We start from the raw sequence: 18,132 nt of genomic DNA, 5'->3' as shown, positions 1-18,132 counted from the left end.
ACAGTTTTGAGCACCAGATTCTGGAGGGGATGGGCGCATTGCTGATGATCGTTAGCAGCAGCTAGTCAAGTTCCTAGTGTAGACAGAGCCAAGTATAGGCTGGGGCTGGAAAGCTGGGGATGGTGTGAAATCCATAAGGGTTGTGCAGTCAGAAATATGCAGACTTCCTGATGGTGAGTCAGGGTGCACTGAAAACTTCCTGTCCTGTACTACATTTCCTGTTCTCCATTTTATGTGAGCACTGATTTTAACAAACTTCATTGTAATTGCTTAATAGCAGTACCCGTGCCGCCTTTTAATATAAGGCTGATCGAAGTCACTAGTAGATGTTAGTTCAACGATATTAGGGAATCTTATCTTTTCCCTGAGAGAATGGATTAAATTGTTTTCAGACATACTCGGCTTTCACAAACTGACACTGTGACCAGCTGTATGTAGATGCCCTGTATTGCACACAGCACTTCCTAGTAAGGTATGGCTTTCATGTATTCCCCACAGGATTCATATGGTGAATCACTGATCTGGACTTCATGGCAGGATACTGGGATGTGCACACATGTCCATTACTAGCGATAGTTAAAGACACAGCTGTCTCATCTAATACAAGCACAGCAGTTTGAAGAGTACTCTGACTAAAGGCAAATAAGAGTGGTCTTACACACTGGTCTGCTGTTAATCTCAGTCTATTCAGCCTTTCTGCCCCATTTTTTCCCCTTGTGCAGGGCTGTCTGATACTGAGTGATGAGCTGAATCATGCATCACTAGTGCTTGGAGCAAGACTGTCAGGAGCAACTATTCGAATCTTCAAGCACAACAGTGAGTACCTGTTGGGGGGCACTTCCTCTTGTAGCTCAGACAGGTCACTCTTTTCTGAGAACCCTGCCTCTTGTCGCAATAAATCTGAATTTCCAGCTGGGAAACCCATTTCCAGTAATTGGAGGCTCTTAGGGGCCTTGAAGTTAATAGTGTTGAAAACCCTGGATTGGAAGCTCTATTCTTTGCAAATTAGCCATGAAATACAGGCTTTTTTAAGGTTGTTGAGAGGACACTTTTATGGAAGAGATTTAAACTGGGTGAGTGAATTTAGTGCTTATGCAAATATGGATATCTGATTAAATCTAGACATTAGAGGCAGGTGTCATGTAGGCTTTCTCTTCTCTCCCTTCCCAGCTCTACCAATACTCCTCTGCCCCAATCAGTAGCACTTTGTGATGTTGCATTTCTGGGTCCCCTTATAGCTGTTCATATGTAAAGTAGGGATATAAAATAGTAAATGGTTAACCAGTAAGCATTAGTCTTACCATTAACCGCCAGCCCTGGACCTGGCTGGAGCTGGGGCCCCTTGCCTGGCTGGAGTGGAGCCCCCGGGCCCTCTCCCTTTAATCGGTTAAACAATATAATTGTAATAGTTTAAACGGTTTACTTTTTAAACAATATTTACATCCCTAATGTAAAGCCAGTGTATGTCTGTCTGGAATATGCAGGGGAACTGCTGGTGTTCACACCTTTCAGTTAGTAACATGTATGGGTCAGCACACTTACAAAATCTTATTACAATCCATGTCTGATACTAAAGTGGTGAATGTCGTGTAAGAACCTAGATAGATGGTTTAGATTGTCATATGGTTTCTTAGGTCATTGCTTAGTTTCCTAGGTCAGGATCTAAGCTGTAATAAGATTCCCTAACATGGTTCTGTAATCATTTCCATCCTATGGACAAAAACATTAAAAATGAGTACCCCTACCCGTGCCTGGCACTATGCTTTGGCACAGTCTCCTGTAGCTGGACTCTGAAACCAGAAAGAAAAGGTTCTTTCAGCTCCTCCCACCTCCACTTTTCAAAATCACACACTTTCCTCTTTTTTGTGATTGTCTGTGTTCCCCACCAGCCTCCACATAATTTGTTTTCCATGCCTGGCTCTCTCCTCTGCCTCCCTGTCTTCATTCTATGTCACTTCAACTTCCATGTTGATCACTCCATCTCTAATGTCTTCCTTTCTTTCCTTTGGGCTCTTAGTTTGGACTGACTCCTGCGTGATTTATTCACATTAGCCATTCCATCAACTGGATCTCCAAGTGCTAGTGGTGTGCTCTTCTCATCACTCAGATGCACTGTGGTCTTGTCATTCAACATCAATCTCTCCCTTGCTCCTCCCTGCATCATTTCATCTGCACTGTCATTCAATTCAGGCTACTGATGTCTCGGAGTCTGCTGCTACTCCCAGCCCTCCACTTTACTGTTATGGTGTGGTATGAATTCCGCCCCCTCCTGTGCACTCCCCTTGCCTTTGGTCTCTGCTCCCCTAATGCAGTGTTTCTGGAGGGCAGAGGCCTGTAACTACCCCAGCTTCCTCCACTCACTGTCCTTTGCTCATTTTACTCTGTTTTGTTCCTTGTGTATTCGCTTTCTCTTTCCACACCTCCAATCCAATCAGGTCTCATCAGATTTTCTTCCTTATTAACTCTTGTGTCTTTTCTTCACTCACCATCTTGTTCAGTTTATTTAAAGACAGAAATTACATTGGGGAGAACTTGCTTCCTCATCTATCCTCCTTTGCCCAATCCCCAGCAGTCTGTCTCAGGCCCATAATCCTTGAACTCATTCTCTCCCCTCTGGCTTCTTTGTTCCAGCCACTAAGCCTACTCTTGTTTTTCCCAAACATCAAATGCCTTCACTCATCTCCACCTGCCATTTACCAACCCATTTCTCTCTTCCCTTTTATTTCCAAGTCTGTCTCTTTCTGATGGCTTAATCTCTGTACTGTTGTACTCTTAACCAGGCATGACCAAATCCTGGCCCATAGTGGAAATCATGTGGCAGTGCTATACCACACAGCCACAGTCACCTTTAACATGAGATGTGGCTTGCAGGAGAATGCAGGTCCTCAAATGCAATGTGGCTAAACTTGGACCATGATAGAGTATAGATTCCACAGGTACAGTAACTCCTCACTTAAAGTCGTCCCGGTTAACGTTGTTTTGTTGTTACGTCACTGATCAGTTAGGGAACATGCTCGTTTAAAGTTGTGCAATGCTCCCTTTATAACGTCGTTTGGCAGCCGCCTGCTTTGTCCACTGCTTGCAGGAAGAGCATCCTGTTGCAGCTAGCTGGTGGGGGCTTGGAACCAGGGTGGACCGGCAGCCCCCCATCAGCTCCCCTAAGTTCCCTGTGCAGCAGCTGCCCAGCAGGCTATCAATTGCCGGAAGTTCAGCTGTCCCTCCCCGCACTGCCCTCTGCCTTAGAGCTGCTCTCCGGAGCCTAATTGTTGGGGGAGGCTAATGTCAGGGTGTCCCCCTCCACCATGCTCCTGCACCCTGTTTACCCCATCTCCATAGAGCAGGGGGGACACAGGACAGGGCTCAGGACGGAGAGAGCTTCCTGGCAGCAGCTGCTCTGGTCTCAGCTTGCTGATTAACTTAACAAGGTAGTGTACTTAAGAGTGGTGTCAGCCTACTTAAAGGGGAAATGCTCATCTGTCTCTCTCACACACAGGGTGTGTGTGTCTGTCTCTGTCTGCCATGCTGTCTCCCCTCCGTCCATTCATGCTGCCTTGTGGAGAGTGAGGCTACAGTAACAACGAGTTAACCCTTGAGGGCTCAGCCAATTGCTAGTTCATCATTTAGCAGTAAGGCATTCCCTGGGAGATATCCCACCCTCTGACTCCACCACCTCAACCAAGCTTCACAATCATCATTGCTGTGTACAGTATTAATTTGTTTGTTTAAAACTTATACTGTGTGTGTATGTGTATGTATATATATGTGTGTGTGTGTATATGACTTTTATCTGGCAAAAAAAAATTTCTCTGGAACCTAACCCCCACTATTTACACTAATTCTTATGGGGAAATTGGATTTGCGTCACATTTTTCAGGAACATAACTACAACGTTAAGTGAGGAGTTACTGTATTAGTCTCTGTGGGCCACTCTTCATATCAGAGGGTGGCTGTGACTTGTAGCTGTGGCCTCATTTGAGTGCTCCTGCATTTAATTATGTCATGCTAATGGGGAAATAGTAATAAAGGCTGCTTGGTGGAATCTCACTACCTTTTTTTTTTCTGTTTTTTTTTCTTTTCTGTGCAGACATGCAGAGCCTTGAGAAACTGCTCAAAGATGCCATTGTGCATGGGCAACCTCGCACCCGCAGGCCCTGGAAAAAAATCCTCATCCTGGTGGAAGGAATTTACAGGTACAAGTTATTCTCTACCTTGCCTACACTCTTCACAAGATCCAGCTGTCAGGGTTTGGGTTCCATCGCTGGACCAAGCAGTAGAGCTGGTTAATAAGAGCATGCCACTTAGCTGTCGCTCTTGATGAGAGACCATTTGTTTTAGACCTAGTTTGATCTTTAAGCTCCTCCCATGTGGCCTACAGTAATAACAGCTGGTACTGATGGAAAGCTTCCCATCTCCTAAATACAACACAAATGCTAAGTAATCTAAACAAATTATTTACATCAAACATGCTAAGCTCTGGAGCTGAGGTTTTCGACAGTGTTTATACCCTCTAGTCCAATTCCATTCTCTAGCAGTCTGTTGTTGATCATGCTAATGGGAATAGATGGCAATACGTGCAGATCTCATGACTTCTCTGAGGGTGTGTGGGGGGTATAAATTGGAGCTCAGTTGTCCTTGCACCTGGCTCATGACTTAAGGATCAGGTGGTCTTGAGCTGCTGTTGGAAGGCATGGGTCAGTCTGGTTGGTCTCATTTAGGAAATCAACGTCACGTTAATTGGTGGTAGCACAGGACACTGAGGTTTGTGAGGAAGAGAAGCAGTATCTGTTGTAGATGGAAATGCATTACAGAATGCATTGGGTTGCTCTGTTATCCTTGTGCCTACTTAATCTGTTTAACTTGTGATGCTGATTTTCAGAATAAGGAAATTTGAACACTGAATGCAACAAATCTTGTTTTTAAACATAAACACTTGTAGAAGAAATCTTTCCATAGAGGGGTTATGGTCTGTAGATAATGCTTCCATGATAATTACGTAACTGCTAAAAGGAAGTAAAGAAAAGGAGGGTAGGAATCCAGTTTAGAATCTCCAAACAGAACCCCGATTATAAAAACCCCTTAAAGCTGAATCTAACATGTTTTGATCTGTTTTTTCTTCGACAGCATGGAGGGTTCCATAGTCCGCCTACCTGAAGTGATTGCCCTCAAGAAGAAGTACAAGTCATATCTGTACCTGGACGAGGCTCACAGTATAGGTGCCCTGGGTCTCACTGGCCGGGGCGTGGTGGAGTATTTTGGACTTAACCCTGAGGATGTAGATGTTATGATGGGAACGTTCACCAAGGCCTTTGGAGCTGCTGGAGGATACATCGGAGGCAAGAAGGTAAAGAGGTGGTGGGGAGACATGGTAGGAAGCAAGGTATTCATTTGGGCTTCTGAAGGTCAAAAAGTGGAAACTACTTTTTGGGTAGCAGATAGTTAGGTCCCTACCCAGTTCTGTACCAGGATACATCCCTGGAGGCCTTCAGAGTTAGCTTGTTTTTTGAGTTCACCTGGTACACTGGGAACTAAACGTTGATGTACAGTTCAGTTATGTGGAATTCTGTCCAATGTGGATGAGTTGAATCCAGGAAAAAATTCCCCTAAGAACTCCTAATTCCCTAGAAGGAGTGATAAGCTAAAGCTGCTGAGACTTGGGGAGGAGAGGTTGTGCAATTCTTTGGCTAATAGCTACTCAGTGCTTTAAGTTAGGGATTTTTTAATTGCTACCTGTTAATGAAGCTAGTAGTGAGAACTCTGAAGGCAAGGGTTTCCTAGCTCCTAATTAAGCTCTATGGAGCAACACTGTATGCTATTTCATCTGCTTTCAGGCATCTTTTTTCTTTCCATTGTCCTTTCTCTCTTTGCTATATGCCCGATATCCTCCCAGTGTGGGGCATCTAACACCTCTTGGGAAGCCCTGCTCTAGAGCAGTGGTTCTCAACCTTTTTTCATTTGTGGCTCCCTAAAAAATGTAGAATGGAGGTGCAGACCCCTTTGGAAATCTTAAACATTGTGTGCACGCTCCCAAGGGTCCGTGTACCGTAGGTAGAGCCCTGCGTGGATACAAAATTTGTATCCGCAGACATGGTCCATGGCTATAAAGCGGATATCTGCAGATTTGCAGAGCTCTAACCACAGGTTGAAAACCACTGTTCTATGGTAATGACAACCTTTTGCAGACCCCTTAGACAGACATAGTCTGCAGACTCCCAGGCGTCCATGGACCTCAGGTTGAGAACCACTGCTCTAAATTTCTCTGGTGCTAGGAGGGGACAAAAACAGCATCATGCTAATAGAACTTGAGTAATATATGCTGAGAGAAATTTCTGCCCCTGGTTACCGTTGTGCCTTCCCGTTGCTTTTTTCATAGCGGAGGCCAGAATTTGTCCCACCGCGTGCTGTGGTGTTTTACCGTAGTGCTTCCCATTTCTGGGGGTTGTGGAATAGTTTTATTATACAATGAGTGATGAGTAACCATTCCAGGGAGTGGTGCCCCTTGTCTTCCTCATGGCTTGCTTCCATCCTGTAGCAAAAGCTATATTTGAGTGCAGAAGGTAGGAGTGAGTAATAGAAAGGGAGTGGCTCTCTGAAGTTCTTGCTCGTTCTTAAATTACACCTGCTGCCTTATCTATAGTGCACTTAGCAGAGATCCCTTGTGACCTTTTATATGCCTTGTTCAGTGACATGCTTAACAATGATTTGTATCAAACATGATACATAGCCATCTGCAGAGCCTACTCACCACACACAGGAATGAGAGGATTGATTTGCATCTTCCCGTGACAGAATGATTGCTCTCGAAACACAACCTGTGCACAGCTTGAGTAATTCCAGACATCTTGTTGCGAAATCCAATGCTGTGATCATTGGCAGAATGAATCTGCATTTGAGCTATCCGAATTTTTTTGGTTGACCCTCATCCTGCCTTGGGATACAAAGTATAGTGCACAGGCATGTTTCACCCCTGCTGTTAGCACTTTAGTTTAGTAAATGTCATGTGCAACTTTTTACAAGCTTCCCAGCCTTTTCTAGGTGACTTGTGGAGTGTGTGTGTGTGTCCACGCAACGTGTGATGCTACCAATTTGTAGGGTGGTCATGGTGTCAGTGGAGCCTATAGCTTTAAGATCTGACTGAGGGTGGTATCTGAAGGCCTCCTGTGTTCGTTTTGTCAGGAGCTGATTGACTACCTCCGTACGCATTCTCATAGTGCAGTGTATGCCACGTCACTGTCACCACCTGTTATGGAGCAAATCCTCACCTCCATGAAGTGCATTATGGGTGAAGATGGCACAACTTTTGGTAAGTCTTTTCTATTTGGTAAATGCTTCCAATCCTGGAATGGGGGTCTGTGACTGCTGGAAACTAAACCTTTTTATAACCGTGGCACTGGTAACTGTGCTTGCTGCCAGACATGTTAGCATGCATTTTTGTTAACTATCTTATTGCTTCAGGAGTTAGGTTTATTCACTATTAGTTGTAGCATCCCTACTTTCTAATGCTGCTCTGCTAGTAATCTAGCAAGGTAATTCCAGCAAAAGGTAGGACAGGTTAATCTTACCTAAAAGGCAAACTGACGTTGTGTACAGTACTGAATTTTCTTTCTCTCTCTCTCTCTCAAAAAAAATGCAAATTTAAACACATCGCATCTCCCTACTTTGAGCGATCTGTTCCTAGGTATGTCTCTTTGTGATAACGGATCACTCAGAAGAAGGTGTAGTGGTTGAGTTTTTCAGAGTAACTGGAAATATTTAGCAGCTAAACTATAGTATTTAGAATTTGCATCATCCCAAATTGAAACCTTGTTTCAGAATGAACGTAAGGGTTAGTCTAGCAGGTTTTTTTATAATATAGCATGTTCCTTGTGCATCAGCCTTTTTTAACAGTTGATGGGTGTTACTCAGAATACATATCATTTGCAGTCCAAACACAGTTTTTTAATTCTAAAACTAATACAAATATACTGGATTCATAGTGTTTTGAGCTTTTGGCCACAAGGTGGTAGTATGCACTGAAGAATTGTATTTTGTGCTGTAACCGTTAGAGGAAAATATCTTTAATGGACCAATTTCTGTTGGTGAAAGAGACAAGATGAGCTTGAAAGCTTGTCTTTCACAAACAGAAGTTAGTCCAATAAAAGGTATTACTGCGCCCACCTTGTCCGTCTCAAATCCTGGGACCAACAAGGCCACAACGACACTGTAACTTTAAGGCTATCCAACTAGTTGACTTGACAGAACTCCTGTGGTAAAAGAATATGTTGGACACAACTCAAGGTAATCTTTCTCCTTGTCTTAAATCAGGAATAATCTAACTTGTTTATATTATATTAAAGTAAAATTAATGCTGTTGATTGTTGCTGTGGTGGTAGCTCTAGGAGCAAAAGTAGCTAATCACCAGGGCATGTGAGGCAGGCAGTGCTATCTGTGGTCACATCTGAGTGCAGTGTAAGGGTACACTGCAAAGAAAAGCCTGCAGCGCCAAGTCTCGGAGGCCTGGGTCAATTGACTCGCGTTCCCGGGGCTTGAGCTGCAGGGCTAAAAATATCAGGGTAGACGATTCAGGCTCGGGCTGGAGCCCAGGCCCTGAGTACTGGTGTCCTGCACTAGAATCCTTTTCCTCTCTAGTTCTCCAAGAACGTGCATTTACCACACAGCCAGTTATTGATGGATACAACTATGGCAAAGAGATGAGTTTTGCATCCTTTCCTAAAGGTGACACTGTCAGAGCTACTTCAGCTGATCATTGCCAACATTTCATACTGATCTCCTCAGGCACTGCTTCTGTTGTGTCACTTCCAATATCTGCTGTGTTTAAGCAAGTGAGGACTGAAGAATGTGTAACTAATTGGAAGTTCCACATAAGTGGTTAAGATGAGCACACGTTACCAGTTTTTGAAGGTGGCTTTTAGGAGCACTGGCATTTTTAGTAACTTTTTTCTGTATGGCCAGAGAGATTTTAAGCCTTTGAGAGCTGGTTTGTGGTATCAAAGAAACATCACGTTGTGGCAGACTTTCATGTGAGTTTTAGTGCTCTTCGAAGGTGCTGTATTTGACAGCCTGGAAAGCTGAAGTTCTCTTTTCATCCACAGTCAAGTAAATGGATTACTGCAGGCTCATCTCTCCTGGAAGAATATCATTAAGTTATTAAAAAGTTTTTTCCATTTGACCTCATCAGGGTGATTCTTGCTGTGATGATTACTACAGTACTTGAAATGGTCCTATTTCAGTTCATTTTCGGTGCAGCACCAATTGCCAATCTCTCTATAGTGTGAGATCGTAAATCAACATTTCTTTATATATTGTTTTAAAATCCCTGCTGCTTTGCAGTCCTGTTCCTATGGAGAGAGCTGGTTAAAACTCCTTTGTGCAGACTGAGCTGCTGCTCAGTGTAAACTTAAGGAACTCTTGTCCTGTTTTTGACTATCACTGGAACACAAGGACTAAGGACAGGACAATAATGTTCAACGTTTGGGAGGTAGAAATATGTAAGTTACAGGGATAGTGACACTCATGAGTGGAAGGGAAACAGGTAGGTAGCTTGAGGGCTGTACTGGGTTGCTCTTGAACATCTCTGAAACCACGAGTAATACATAGTGCTGTATGAATGTTCCCTGACCGTTCTGTAGGCGGCTAATTAAGATTTATTTATAGATGGGCAAAACTGAGACAGGCAATGGCCTTGCCAAAGCCACAGAAGGAACTAATAGTTGGATTTCCTTGTTCTTGGCTCTGGGCTCTGAGCAACATAAACCCTGTAATTTTTATGTACTATTCCCCGCTGGATAGAATGGGAGGAGATAGCTAAGAAAGAAGCAGAATTTCCTTCACAAAACTATTTCTCAATTTCATGAAGCATCAGCCGGGGACGGGGGTAGCTGGGGCAGGGAGGTCTCCAAACTTGCAACACAATATATTGTTGCTACTACAGTCTAAGGTCAATTGTGCCGTTGGAGTAAATGTTCCCTTTGAGGTCTTTCCAGCAGGCTGTCACTAGCTAACAGGATGTTAGTAAGCAGGCAGCCTAGATAAAATACACATGGAAACCAGCATGGCTATTTGCAGAGCTCAAGTAGGAGGCGGATGCAGGCCGAATAGATGTAGTTAGGAGACAGCACATGAATATGCAGCCTAGATTGAGATAAGCAGCTTTACTTTTCCCTTCTCATTGTCTGTCTAAACTAACCTGTCAGTGCTGGCTATTACCTGCTGACATACATAATAGGTGCCCACATGGTGCTGTCCAAACCAGCCCATATGGCTTTAAAAACATCATATGTCAGTGGAAGTGACTGTCCTGGAGGTGTAGGCTAGAAAAGATGGCCATTCCGGCTGTCTTAAGTCAGTGGTTCTCAAATGGGGGTCTGCGAAACCTTTCAAGGGGGCCATGGGGCCCAGCGGCTTGAAACCCAGAGCCCGAGCCCAAGCCCTAGCACCCCCCGTGGAGCTGAAGCAGGGAAACGTGGGGCTGAATCCCCAAGCCCTGGTGCTCTGTGTGGGGCAGAAGCCCTGAGCCTATGGGCAGAATTAGGAACATGGAAAGCATTTCTTTTCCCCACCCCTGCCAAACAGCAGCACAAGAGCACAGCAGTCCTGGGGGCAGCTCCACACCTTCTCCGCGTGCCCCCCCCCCGCCCCCCCCAAAAAAAAACTCCTCTCCCTGCCCCCGGGCCAGGTCAGAGGCAGGAAGCCAGAGCGGGGTAGCTGCTGCTCTGGCTGGTGCCATGGAGCAGGCAGCCACAGCATTCCCCCCTCTCTGGGTTGAAGCTGCTCCTCAGCTCCCAACCACCTTTGCACCAGCAGAGGTAGCCAGTAAGAGCCACCCGGTTGGGGAGACCCGGCTCCGTGGCTGGCAGACCCCTCTGGGAACAGGGACCTCAGGGGAGCCCTCCCAGCACACAGCCCCTCCCTACATCCTGAGCTACCCCACTGCTTGCACACAGCCCCTAAAACCCCCCTCCCTGCACCCTGAGCTACCCTCCTAGCCACCCCCTTTCCTGCACCCTAAGCTGTTTTCAAACTTTTTGTGCTGAGCCCCCCACCTTTGAGTCATAAAATTTAGTTGCAGTGCCCCCCCTTACCCCCCACAGGCTGGGTGGCCAGGTGAGGTGAGTCAGGGGTTGGAGGTGGCATTCCCTCCCTGGACCCTGCCATGCAGAGGTGGCTCGAGCCCTGCTGGCCCCTTCTCACCCCCAAAATAGAAATCAAACTACACCTATGCCCAAGGCCCCTGCCCTGAGGGCCTGCCCCCCTCCCCGGGCTGAGCCCTGGAGTTTTTATAGCATGCTGAGGAGGGGCTCAGAGAGAGAAAGGTTGAGAATCCCTGGTCTAAGTGATGGCTGAACCATGTTTCTGTCCTTGGGCAGCTGCTGCCACTTCTATTGCTGCTCTTAGTAGGTGCTCCTCAAAGTCCTTCTCTGTAGTAATGCCATCTTGGGTCCCTATCCTGCAAGCCTGAGAGTCCACCACTCCTACTTACTTTACTTACAACTAAAGCGACGGTCTTGTGGTCTTGAAATGGATCATATGAGTTTCCTTTGGAGTCTTTGAATGTTTCCACAAAAGTAACAGGAGCTAAGAAGGGAACATCTGAAATATGTGGGACATGCCATCTTCTAGGAACAGAGCCTCTAACTGCAGCTTGTATGGCCATCCATCCTCTTGTTGCGTTTGGCTCTATGATTATAAAAAAGCGAAGGGGGAATGAGATGGTTTCTAGGTTGAGTCCCCCATCGAAGGAAGCACAAATGGCGAGTGCCACAGATGTGAGCATGTTTTAACAGTTCAACATCCTCCCGTCTTTTTCTCCCTCTTTGAGGGCCCCTCCCCAAAAGAAAAAGGGACATCTGTCTCACGGTGTCTTTCTGCATGGTTTTGAAGACTTCAGATAAAGGAAATTAAACATTTTTGTATTTCAACTTTAGTTTCTATAAAACATGAACTTCCCCGTATTTTTAAGGAGCATCCTGGTTATGTAAGATGACAAAATGCTTTCTAGAGAGAGTTGATCTGAGGCTAGAGAAGGCAAGCCTTAGGATAGGAAATAGAGGAAGCAGCTGAATGGCTACAGGGGAGGGGAGTTAAAATTCTGCTTGTCCAGGGCAATAACCTTTGGGTATAAACCTCTAACTTTTGTCATCCTTTATCACCATGGTAGGAATGGGAGAGCAGACAATGTGCCTAGGGTGGCAAACTTTGCATGGCTGACAAGTTGTTGCTGCACAAATGAAAGAATTGCTAACTTCAGAGAGCTGGAAGGAGGCCAGCCTTACAGGAGTGAATGGAGGTAGGGTGGAACAAGTAGTTGTGAAATCCAGGGGGGGAGATTTTGAAAGTGATTGGAGGGTTGGTTGTGTGATAGTTTCCTCTAGTAAAAATTGTCCAGCTGCAGCATGCTGCTTTATCCCACCAAAAAAACATTTTACATGTAGATTAAGGATTCTCAGTTTGCTCATGTTAATCAGTTAGCTTTCATGTGGACTCTGATAGTGTCTGATCTTGGTGCTCAGAAGTGTTGTGAATGCTCGCTAATTGGATGTGGCAGCTTCAAGGAAAACCTAGGTACTGTAGGTTTCAGAGTAGTAGCCGTGTTAGTCTATATTCGCAAAAAGAAAAGGACTACTTGTGGCACCTTAGAGACTAACACATTTATTTGAGCGTAAGCTTTCATGAGCTACAGCTCACTTCATCGGATGCATTCATCCTGTACTGTAGAAAATGGTGTGGATAACTCTTTAGGAGTGCTCTTCCTTCATTACTGACCCTAGTGCTGTAGTGTGGTGCTAGGGATGCTCTTCACCCTGAGTCAGTAAGTATTCCAGTGCCTGTGCTAGAGGGCATTGTGCTGCCAGAAGTGTCCTTCAGATTAGAAATAAAATGGACCCGTGGCCATTAAGCATCCGGTGGCATCTTTGCAAGAGTAAGGAGGCTAATCCAGGCAAGATTCCTGCAGGATAACTGTGTGTGCTACCTTCTTCCACTGCTCTTGCAGTCTCCATTGAATGTTAGTATTCTAGAACAGAGGAGTAATAACGTTCAGTGTCATTAGCATAGAATGTCTGAATTCACAACTTGGAAGAGACTGCCTTTCTGCGTAAGGTGAAATGGTCCCTTTCAATGAAGTCTGGTACAAATTGTGATTTTTTTTTTTTTATTTTTTTTTTTTAGAATCTTTGGGGCTGAACAATGCGTGAATCTTTGTTTTTCCAGATAATATGAGGCTCCAATATATGAAATAATTCACTGAGCCTTTTTAAATTCAAGTCTGCTGAAACTATGGTTACCATCTAGGCAGTCATTCACAGCTAAAGAACCTAGCAAAGCAAAGAGCAGTGAAATGAGGCTATGGGAGGAGAAGTCTAAGGTAGATATTAAGGGAAAACATCTTCTCAAGGATATTTAAGAAATAGAAAAGGCTTTGCAGGAGGAAATTGAGGTTCTGTCCTTTTTAAAATTGCAAATACAGGATACAAAAAGATATTCATTGTAATGGTGTATTGAAGGGTCCTGTGTAGTAATGATGCTAAGCTGGATGACTGAGGAGGCGATTCCTGGATCTTGTGATTCTGCAGTGAAGAGCTTTACAAACAGATCTCAACTGAATGGTGATAGAATCAAAGTATAGGGGAAACCAGCGAGAATTTCCATTAGCAAGAGAGCTAGTTTACAAACTGAGATTGTGTATTAAATGGCCATGAAGCAAGTCTGCCCAAATACTTGTCATTTATAAATACAAAATATTACTGGAAATGGAAATCCCAGACACACACCCTGCCCCTCCAAAAAATCCCAGAAACTTTTAACAGTTAAATTTTTTAAATCTTTGCAAAAGCTCTGACTGTTGCTCTTTAACTGCTGATGTTTTTCTTTTACTTAGTTAAGTGAGAGTGGAGGGTCAAGAAGAAAAATGGTTAAGATGGGTCACTTCAGGATTTGGTTTCCTACCAGTGGGCATGCTTGAGTAGTTCCTAACTCTGATGCATCTGCCTGACTTGGTGATGCCCTCTCTAGATTTGATGGCTGTTGCTCTTTCCTGTGCTCAGAAATAGTAAATGCTTTCTTTTCAAAGACTAGGTCAGCGTTGAAAATAACATGGTGAGTTCTGTACTAAAGGTGAGGAGAGGGATTTGGGATACGCATTAACTCTGGGGTCCTGGCTTGACTACGGCAGCAGTAGTGCCATCCAGAAGGATGGACCCTTAAAGATCCTCCCACTCAGCCACAATGAGATGGGGATTGAATAGGGATGGACTGTGATGATATGGGACTAGGGAGGGATCATAGTCTCATGGGACTGGGGATTGTGTGGGACTGATTCATTCTTGTTTATGCTGTGTCTGGGTTCTTCAAATTGATCTGGGGATTTGATGGGTCGGTTTAGGGTGTGTGTTATTGTCAAGGGCTACCAGCGTATTGAATGGGTGCTCTTTTGTTATCTGTGATGATAATCTAATAAATTAATAAATATTTACCCTCTGTGACTTTTGCAGAGCCAGTTGGCTCAGTTTGAGTCAAAAGCTGGCTTTTTTGTCGATGCTACAAATTCACTCTGGCATCTGAGAATCCAGCTGAGTCCATTCTGCCTCTTGCATAAGAGCCAGCAGTATAGATCGTGCATTTGGAATTTGGCTGATGCTGATGATGCGCAGGCAGAGTAGAATCCAGCGGTGTCTTCACAGGGCTAACAGGAGTGAAGGGAGTGGTTGTCAGTAAGCAGCCCAAATGCAGCAGATAAAACTACCCTGTGCCTGGTCTCCATTAGGTTTTACAAGATAACTGTCTCTTTAATTTAAAAAAAAGAGCAATTTTTTTTTAGCAGAGGTGAACCCTACATGTGCACACACTGGTGTAATAATGCAAAGTACAACCTAAGGAGCAGCCCCAAAAGCAATTCTTGGCACTGAATGTAAGTGGCTTCCAGCCCCATGTTTGTAATCTGCTATTTCTACCTTGTCTGCAACATCAAGACTTGGGCAATCTCTATATAGATCAAACGGAAGCAGTGGCTGCTATTGCAGTTGAAGGGGAAATAAAAAGTCCTTGTGCAGGCTGAATTTGAAAACATTCAATTAGCATTAAACTCAGCTCATTTGAATTTCCCCTAATAATAGACTTGTTAATTAGGTGTTAAGTTATCACCTTAGGAACCCAGGGACCAGTCAAAACTAATTACAGCAAAGTGAAACATTTTTTGTTGTGGCCCTTGAGAATCCCAAGCATGGCTGGGGAACTGATGGAGAAACAAATACTTTGGGGGTCATAAAGAGTTTCCTGCTTCTCCCCAGGAGACTGACAGCTATAAACATCGCTCACTGTGTTTGTGCCTCCAGCAGGGGGTCTTTTAAATCCAGCGAGCTGCTGCATCCCTATCTCCCTCCCTCCCTCCCACGGAGCACACGGTCAGACTCCAGGAAAACTGTTTTAACCTGGGTAGGGGCGTCTTTCTGGTTTTGGTCCTGTGAGGAATGTTTATTTACAAATGCTGACAGAACTTTGTGTTATCTCTTCTTTGATGCTGTGTTTATTGGGTTGGGGTGTCATCACTCTCCAGTATGTTTTCTTTGCCTTTTGGACTTTTAATCAACAATGTGGTATGTGCAGCAGCTGTTAAAAACTTTCTCATGCACCACTTCAGGTTTCAGGTGAGACCTGTGTGTACACTCGCCTTGTTCCTAGAGCATAGCAACTCCTGCTATTTCTATGTTGTCTTAAGTCTACATAGCTACAAAAGTTGAATTGTCATACAGGGACAGCCGCTAGGAAATCTGAATCTTAAACTCGTTTTGTTTAAATGGCTTATTTGTATGTCTTCATCAATTTAGTTAGAGATCAAATAAAATTACTAGATCCTTTTTTTTTTCTCTCAATAAATAGCACGTGTATAGCACACTCTATCCACAGAGTGCTTCTAGAACACTAATCCTCAGATTGAGAGGGAGGTAATATTCCTGTTGTGAAACAGCACACGTCTTGCTATCTCCAATTTTTTTTTTATACTGGTTTCTTTTGGGGTTTGTGAGGTGAAGCATTTGAACAGGAATGGCTGGCTGCTAGCAGATGAGATGGCAGAGAAGAGAGGTTCTAGGCCAAGGTGGGGTAGTGTGGAACTTGGGAGCTCTTAGCTTAAGCACTGGAGTAGGAGTTACTAGATCAGAGCGCCTCAAACTTCTCATTTAATCTTATTTATATTATCGCAGAGGCTGGGAATCTGTTGTGCACCAGGACCCCGTTGTGCTAGGTGCTGTACAAATGCAGAACAAAAGGAAAGTTCCTGCCCCAAAATGTTTACAATCAAAGTATAAGAGAGGCAACAGATGGTTACAGAGATATGGGGAAGTACAAGGAAACAATGAGACAATTTAACAAGTGGGAGATAAAGGTTGGCATGATCGGTCGATTGGAGGTGGGGCATGAGTATTCTCATGGACATGATCTTTCTCCATCAAACAGGATCCCTGTGGCAACTATAGCAGTTGTTTACACTCAAAAATAGTATTAGGCACTATTGCAATACTAGTAAATACTTTCCTAAGTGGTGTGGACACACAGCAAAGGGTGCTCCCGGCCTCAGAGTGCTTACAATCTGAATAGTAGTTCTAGTTGCCCTTGGCAGCTGGAAACAAGGAGAGCCAGATCTGGGTGACCAAATACCAACCTTTGCATTAAGATTTTTGTACTTGTTCTGACAAAACTAATGTAAACAGTGACAGGCACCAGTGTAAACCACCCTAGTGCAAGTCACTCTTTACATTGGTACAGCTACACCTTTGTGAAACTCCCCAGTGTGGACAAAGCTGAAAATGTCTCATGACTGGTACCTGAATGTGTAAAGAATTTTTTTTAAAGAAAACACTGTTCCTTTAATCGTGCGTGTGCTTGGGGGAAGCACAGAGCTTTTTTTTAAGCATGCACAGCAGCTGCTTTTTCTGTCTTTTAAAGCTGTAGTGATATTTAGTATGAGAGATTGTGCATCAGTGCCATCCTCACCGGAAACCTACATTAACAGAACCAAGCAGTTTTCTCACCTTGCCAACTTTTTTTTTTTTTTTTTTTTTAACGAACATAAAGGCAGTGCCTGTAGAACACAAAGTTAAAATAGTGATTCTGAAACCAGCTATGGCTGTTTCACTTGCCCTTACCGACTCATTCCTATTTGTTATACTAACTGTCTGACTAAAAGGGGTTTGGTGGTATAGCTATACTGGCTAATCCTCCTAGTGGGGATGTAGCTTATGCAAGCAAAAGTGCTTTTGCCATCATAGTTTATCCCAGCTCCCCGAAAGAAATAAGGCTATGTCTACATTACAAGCACCGCAGCTATGGCACGATAGTGTAGACACTCCTAAATTGATGGAATTGGGTTTTTTTGTTGATGTAGTTAATCCACCCCTCCGAGGCGGTAGCTAAGTTGACAGAAAAATTCTTCTGTTGACTTAGCTGTGTCTACAGTGGGGCTTAGATCAACCTAACTATAGCATTCAGGATGTGAACTTTTTCACAGCCCTGACATAGCTAGGTTGATCTAATTTTTAAGTGCAGACCAAGGCCTAAATTATGCTGGCAAGTTAAGTCTTGCTGGTATAACAGCATCTACACTAGGGCTTTTGTCAACATAGATCTGTTGGTTGGGGTGTGATTATTTTTTTTTCACACCGCTAAGCAACCTACATATGCTGCCAACTTTAAGTGTAGCCAAGGCCTTGATTTCTTTGGAAAAATCTGAGGCAAAGGGGTCCACCAATCCCAGGCACTATAGGTAAGGAATTGATCTTGAGCACAAGAAATAATGTTGAGTATTACAGAAGTTTCTGAACTATGTCTCCCCTGTGGTGTTCTACCAAGACGGTAATGCCTGTAGTCAAATATGCCAGGAGAAAGTGTTCAGAGGTCTGACTGAGACAGTGCCTAACACTAGCATGTCTTCAATCTCATCAGCTTTTAAAGACTGGTACATAAGATTATTTGAACCCTTGTGGGCGCAAAGAAAATATTTATACTGCTTAGAGTATGCCGGTGTGGATCCCACTGTAGATGAATTAAATGTGGTCTGTTTTAAGTGCAGTAAGTAGTCTGTGGTATCAAGGCCTGGATACGGTCCAGACTGTACATGGCTGCCCAGATAGAGAACCTCTGTAG

The 18,132-nt window shown here is 44.1% G+C and overlaps 1 protein-coding gene across 1 annotated transcript in view; it reads left to right on the top strand.

The window, feature by feature from the left end:
* Positions 1-18,132, top strand: part of SPTLC2 (serine palmitoyltransferase long chain base subunit 2) — a 118,404-nt gene that overhangs the window by 43,905 nt on the left and 56,367 nt on the right. Inside the window, exons 6-9 of the mRNA XM_037900759.2 lie at positions 723-816; positions 4,085-4,190; positions 5,122-5,341; positions 7,174-7,300. Coding sequence (XP_037756687.1) covers positions 723-816; positions 4,085-4,190; positions 5,122-5,341; positions 7,174-7,300 — 547 coding nt within the window. The remainder of the gene's footprint in view (positions 1-722; positions 817-4,084; positions 4,191-5,121; positions 5,342-7,173; positions 7,301-18,132) is intronic.

The sequence above is a fragment of the Chelonia mydas genome, chromosome 6, assembly GCF_015237465.2.
Source record: "Chelonia mydas isolate rCheMyd1 chromosome 6, rCheMyd1.pri.v2, whole genome shotgun sequence".
NCBI classification, from domain to species: domain Eukaryota; kingdom Metazoa; phylum Chordata; order Testudines; family Cheloniidae; genus Chelonia; species Chelonia mydas.
This window is presented reverse-complemented; position numbering and strand designations above follow the sequence as displayed.